The sequence below is a fragment of the Amborella trichopoda genome, chromosome 1, assembly GCF_054954075.1.
Source record: "Amborella trichopoda isolate Santa Cruz 75 chromosome 1, AtrichopodaSantaCruz75HAP2 v2.0, whole genome shotgun sequence".
In the NCBI taxonomy this organism is placed as follows: Eukaryota; Viridiplantae; Streptophyta; class Magnoliopsida; order Amborellales; family Amborellaceae; genus Amborella; species Amborella trichopoda.
Window position 1 is genome coordinate 32,346,410 of NC_142336.1, and position 6,868 is coordinate 32,353,277.

The window sequence follows — 6,868 nt, forward strand, 5'->3', positions numbered from 1 at the left end:
GAGGGATCCACTTTAGTTTCCACTTCATCATCTCCTCCTAATTATCATTGAAAATATTCACCTCGGCCCTCAACTGTGCCATATTTGCCTGTTTTTTTGGGCATCCAAAAAGTCAAATGTTGCCTTCCTAACACATTCACCGAAACTTCCTTATATGGGCGACATCCTCTCTAACAGCAAGGTATTTGTTAAACCTATTGGTCTATGCATTTGTATCTTTACTACAAAATTTGCACCTAAATTTGTTCTTCTTGTTTTTATCTATGGAAAAACCATATTTCCATCCCGGATCCCCACTCCTATTAAAACATGTAAAATAAATTTTTGAAATAAGGAAAAAAATCTCAAATACAATATATTTTACTAACCTCTGTTCCACAATCTTCAATCGTTGATGTATTTGGTATCAAGCTCTAGATCACCCAAAAATTCATCTCAGAACCTCTCTTTATACTCTACTATCAATTCAATAAAGGTAGTGAGGTTTGAGATGATTTCTCGAACTTCATATTCTTTTGTAACTCACAAAAGTTTTACAAATCCAATATTTTGAGTTTCCTTTTTTTTTTGTACATAAAAAAAATAGACCCTGAGGAATTTTAGGGGTCTTAGAATATCCCTCCCCCCACCTTTTTCTCCTTAGGAGTGGGGAAATATGCTTTTTGCCCCTTGCCTGAGTACAATATTCAGCCTCAAGCAAGGGCAAAGGCGTGCCTAGACTACTTGGGTGGCATGCAGGGAGGGCTGCCTATGCTCAGGCGGGGCAGGGCAACCACCTAGGCTCTTGGCGGTCCCTTTTTTTTAATAGTGAGCTGAACTACTTGTTTCATGTGTGTGGCATTCTTCCTCGTGATCCTTGATTGATGGATAAGACAATTGTCATATACAGATCTTTTTAAAACTCACTTTAAATAACGCAGGCACTTTATTGTGATGCAATGACGTATTTTGACTGTTTGGGAACCACATTCTGCAGACTACCTCTCAAAAAAGATCCCGTCAACAAAAACAAATTCCTGTCAATTAGGGACAATCCTTTCCGTCCTTTCGTTCCCAATATAAAAACTAATGACATCTAAAATATCACTCTTGATGTTAAAATTACAATGACTACCTTACAAAGTTGATTTTCAGACAGTTTTTAGTACATATTATATCCCAAATATAGTAGAAAGCCGTATGCATAGCCTGGCATTTCGTTCATCATCACCATCAGAGCATTTTCTCAACTGATTAGGACCGGCTACACAAATCCTAGTCCGCCATTCTGCTCTATTAAGGGTTATACCTACATTGAGGCTATAGTTACCTGAATTGTGTACCAAGGTTGGGAATCGTGATTCCGCAGATCCTAGGATGAAACACGAATCTGGAAGATACAAATCACGTTTTCCAGTTTCATGGAATGCGTTTCAAATTATTATCCGAACTTTGATTCTTGGAAGGTTGGAATCTAGATTTCATATCACAGAATTTTCGATTCCTAGCTGCACAACAATGCGATTCAACGTGTGCAAGACGTTGATTCCAAATTTTTAGGAATCGCGAATTCATGTTGTTGGGAAGCGAGTTCCACATCATCAAAAGGTGCAGTTCTTAGATGCACCAAGCATTATTTTGATCAATATTGAATTAAGTTCTAATGACATTGAATCAATATTCAAATGCAAATGTTGAATGAAATATGTTGACAAGTTGTATGTTGCGGGAGGAGCTTCGGGAACTGATTGTATGTTACCGGAGGATTTCCAAGAACCTTTTCGTATCATGTTACAAGTTTGTACGAGGTTAAATATCTCCATGATTTGGGTTTCAAGATTGTGATGTTGTGAGCCAAAAAGCCTTAATAAACTTTTGATATGAATCCATGTACAAGAATCTCTGCCAAGTTACCCAATGGATTTATCAATCTATAAATCATGAAGTGGGTGGAAGTTCCACCTCAAGGTAAGACGGTTGGGTGGCAGCCCCCCCCTCAAGTAAATAATTATGTCAGGCATGCTTGGTAAGTGATTAGTAAAATGCTTATTAATGATCATCGACGGCACTAAAAATGCTTATCACTCGTTGTCTCATTGTATATTTGGTGGGGGACATGGACTTAAAGCCTTAAAAGGAAAAAGAAAAAGGAAATGGATTAACGGTGATCAAAATTCATGGCCAATTGCAGCCTTTGGATTTTGAAGAAAATGCAACACATCTTGGTCTTTCAAGCTGATACCAAGCTATGATATCATCTATGATTTCTGCTTGGTTTACATTAGATAATTTGGGTCAAAAGATGGTATCATCTATGTCTCTCCCCAATCATCTATATAAAATTTTAAATCTCTTTTCGCAATATACCTCTCTCTTATACTAGAGGGTATGAGTGCACGATTCTTGAATTATGGGAATCTCGATTCCCAATTGATTGGGACAATGATTCCAGTAATGTAGTAATCATGATTCCTATTTCTTCGGATCGTGATTCCGGAAGTCATCAAACTGTGTGGGGTCATGTGCGATTCCTAAAGGTAGGGGACTTGATTCCAACGTGATGGGACACCGATTCCTACTAATAGGAATCATAGTTTTTATTTTATTAGATGGCGATTTCGATTATTGGGAATCACAACTCCAATGGTTTTCATTGTACGGATGGAGATTTCGAGTTTAGAAATCATCTGGCACATGCGATTCTGCGATTCCTAAAACGAATCGGAGTCACGGGCGTTTCCCTCAACTATAATTGAGGCCATATGTCCCAATATCTTTTCTCACTACTTCCAACCATGTCCTTTTGGGCATGTCCCTTGGCCTTTTTGAGCCTTCCACTTGAACTAACTTGCCCTTCTAACAGGTGCTGTACTTGGTCTACGTTGTACATGGCCAGCCCACCTAAGTCTACTTTCTCTCATTTTATCGCCTGTTGGTGTCTCCCGAATATATTTATTTCAAATTCTATCTCATCCATCTCAACATCCTCATCTCAACTACATCTATGGGTATGTTGTTTCTTGACCGCCCAACATTCTGTCTTATAATGCAAAGCTAGTTTCACAGATGTCTTATAGTATTTACCCTTCAGCTTCATTGGTATGTGGCGATCATATAAATTCCGGTTGCACATCTCCACTTCACCCACCCAACTCTAATTCTATATACGACATCTTCCTCAATCTCTCAATTTTCTTGGATTATTGACCAAAGATATCGAAAGTGCGCTCGTTTGATATTTCTTAGCCGTCAATATTAACTATTTCCTCATCTCTACTATTTACACTTGCATTCCATATACTTTGTCCTAGTCTGGCTAATTGTAAAACCTTTAGATTCTAAAGCATATCTCCAAAGTTCTAACTTTGTATTGACGTCATTTCGGGTCTTATCGATCAAAACTATTTTTGTGAAGAACATACTCAACGATATCTCATCTTGTGGGTGCCTAGTTAAGTCGTCCATAACTAAGACAAGGGTATGGGCTCAATACACAGTCCGACATTTCCTTGAAGTATGCAATATAATTGTGAATAATTCTGCCCTTCTTTTTCAGCGTTGTCCCTCTTTAGTTCATCTTGCATCTTGGGCTCGGCCTTTCGAGGGGGTCGCAGTAGGTTTTCACCATCATCCTAAGTATGAGACGGACTTCAAAACTCAAATATAATATACGATAAGTGTTCTCATCTTAAATTTTAACCAAGTGACGAAATTTCTAACAATTTCCCAAACAGATAATCTCTCCTAACCCGATACTAAATGGGTCTGCCAAAGGTATCAGTTTCAAGAGGTATTACTGTACTGTCTTGTTTTTTTGAGGAACATGTGATATTAGATAGGCTTGTGAGGAAATATTTTTGATTAGGCTTGTGAGGAAATTGTTTCGGCAACTATTGTCATCACGCGTTTTAAGGTGCTTTTAACATTTGCTTGTGCTTGTCCTGGTCTTTCATGCAGAGAGAGAGAGAGATGGGTGTTGATCGTGTTTTACATCTTAGCAGTAAAAAATTTGTGTTTTACTCTACCTGTGTAGGTGGAATGGGCCCTATCACATGTTGATGTGAAGAACAAGGAGGCAGCATACCAAGCATGGCTTGGGTACTATAATTCTGTGAAGAAAATTGGTCAAGATAAGGTGAGACTTGTGGAGTTAGCCAATGGCTTTAGCAGCAGCATGGGGCTCGACAGGCCCCCCGCCATATCAAAACTGGTGTTGGGCAAGATGGGCCTCAAGAACATCCCTGGTTTACGTGCAAAATAGTGTTTATTTCCTGTGATTGATGTAATTTTTTTCCTGTTCATTTGTATTAGATATGTTAGTTTAAACTTCATATTATGGGGCAATTTTTCTGCATCTTCAGCCCTGGAATGCAAGACTTCGATTTATTGATTTGAGAGCTAGATATGCTCGCGTTTGTGTCGTCTTTGATGTGGTTTACAATGTAGATACTAGTATTGTGCATATGTATCGTTAATTGGGGGGGGGTGGGGGAGGGTGAGGGGGACGGGGACGGGGACGGGGACGGAGGGATGGGTGATTTGATGAACTGTTGTAACAAGGCTTAGTTTGGGTGGAGGATTCAATCATATTGATGGGTTTAATCAGGGAAAAAGTTTATATAGGTTGCAACCTTAAAATGTAGAATTAAGGTGCACCTAAAAAATCTATCATAAAATGTTGTTTCGATGTTGGAAAATGCTGTATTTGATCATCTCGATATCGTGATCTATGAATATTAAAAGAGAGTTTATCGAGTCCTGAAAATAGTGTATCTTGCAACTCATTTGGATTGTCCATTTTCAAGTGCCTTATACTTCTATTTGGTTTGAACCATTTTTAGATTTTACAATTTTATAATTAGAGATGAAAATATTTCTCAAGCCATCCAAAAAAATTTTGGCACTAAAATTATATTTATGATAAAAGTTGGAGTTGAGATTGTTTTAGGTTACAACCTTATACAAACCACACTCTTTAATCAGAGTGATACTATTTTTCCCCTTATCTATTATTGAATAGTGTCAGGAAGGGTTTGTTTGGCTCCCACCAGGCCTGCTTCTTCCTACGCTTATTTGAAAAATGCTGCTAAACATTCCCAAGCATATACTATAAAGGAACCTAGTTTACCCTTATTTAGCAACCAAACTCGGCCTCTAAATGTTAATGAGTTCCATAGCCTACAGCAAAACACACTTAAAAAGAACTGGAGTCCATTTTCGAAGTTTGTTTACCTTGTTTGCTACTTTATAAACATATATTAGGTGTCGCTGAGATGGACGGTGCCGATCTCCCCACACATTACTTTTTTACCCTGTTTTTTTACCTTGTTTTTTTACCGTGTTTCCTACGTCATAAACATATGTTGGAGTGCCTCTGAGATGGACGGTGCCGATCTCCCCACACATTGTTAGATGTGGACGTTGGACCCAAGATCCTCTCTTCCTTTTCCTTTCATGTCAAGTAGTATGATAAATTCTCACCCTCATGGTTCAAATGGACTCAGTTGTTAGAACACCAGAAACAATGGTAATGACAGTAGTAAGGTAGTGGCAACAGAAAGGCTCCTCACGAACAAAACTAGCAAAAGTTCGGATGCATACACGATGCATAATTTATGGTTTTCTTTTTAGGAGGATTTTGAAGATCCCTACAGTAAAATATAGATTTAAACCGTATGCAAAGACCTCTAAACTTGTGGCCCATTCATGCCTGTGGGCACCACTGACTGGTTGCATGCATTATTATCACGGTTTTATGTTTTTTTGGGTAATGCAGTGGGGATGATGAGCTCTTAGCTGTTTTTGAAATCGTTAGTAGTTTTTTAAGGCGTTAAGAATAGAAGTCTAGTTGGAGCAAATGTGGTGCTACCACCATGACTCCAACCCTATTCTCGCATTATTATCACAGGTGAATCACTATTAATTCATGCTGTGTTATATTATTATTATTATTTTGTTTTTTCAAATTTTTAACGAAATTTTATTGAGAGAATGAAGACCAAAACCACAATAGGCTAGCCTTTTGGTAAACAGAGGGCATTTTTAGAGGAGACCCAAACAGCAAAAACAGAAGGCGAAAAGAAAGCAATAACGAAGATTAAACGAGAGTAGCGGGCATTCTCTAGTTCGTCTTGCCGATGAGCCAAAATTTGATTTGATTCATTATTGTTCTCCGAGCCCACGGGGTTGACTGCGTGGTCTTTACACCATTTTATTACATTGGCAAAATCCTTTTCAGTGACTGGTTTATTATACCACTGATCCAGCTCGAAACCCCAAATATTAAAGCCATCAATTCTGCCTCTATCAGCTGCTGTAAGTACTCAATTGATCTTGTTAGGTCCTTAGCATTTCCCCCCAGCATTCCTTAATAATCCGCCACGCCCCGTTGCTTCCCCATTTCTCCTCACACTTCTATCAAAATTCAGTTTTACCCATTGCACAGGAGGGGGTAGCCACTGACTTGATTTCCTAACCTTTTGTTTCTCGAGAAAGAGGTCTCTTAGATCTGAGCTAAAATTTTCTTTTGAGACCTCCTTAATGCCAGGGTAGCCTGCATCCATTGGATTGTGAGTCGCTTGTTTGATTTGAGGGAGATCTCAATCGATTATTTCTTTCCTTCCATAGTTGCCAAATCTCTGCAGCCACTATTATCTTCCATAAAAGTTAAAGGCAAGGAGCTTGTTGTTTCTGGTAATTTTACAACTGATATTGGCATTACCCAGCATCATTGGGGTTTGTTCAAGAGCCATTCCAAGATGTTTTGAGAGAATGAATAAGTGTCATTGGTTTCAGCATCGTCTCTGCACAAAGGGACACCTGTTAGTGATTATCATTCCTCTTTTCCTTAACTGCAAATTATTTTTGTCAATATATATTCTCATCTCTT

At 38.5% G+C, this 6,868-nt stretch overlaps 1 protein-coding gene across 1 annotated transcript in view; it reads left to right on the forward strand.

Moving 5' to 3' along the window:
• Nucleotides 1-4,403, forward strand: part of LOC18428346 (DEAD-box ATP-dependent RNA helicase 31) — a 56,603-nt gene extending 52,200 nt beyond the window's left edge. Inside the window, exon 10 of the mRNA XM_006837381.4 lies at nt 4,013-4,403. Coding sequence (XP_006837444.1) covers nt 4,013-4,240 — 228 coding nt within the window. The 3' untranslated portion in view covers nt 4,241-4,403. The remainder of the gene's footprint in view (nt 1-4,012) is intronic.
• The last annotated feature ends 2,465 nt before the right edge of the window (nt 4,404-6,868 follow it).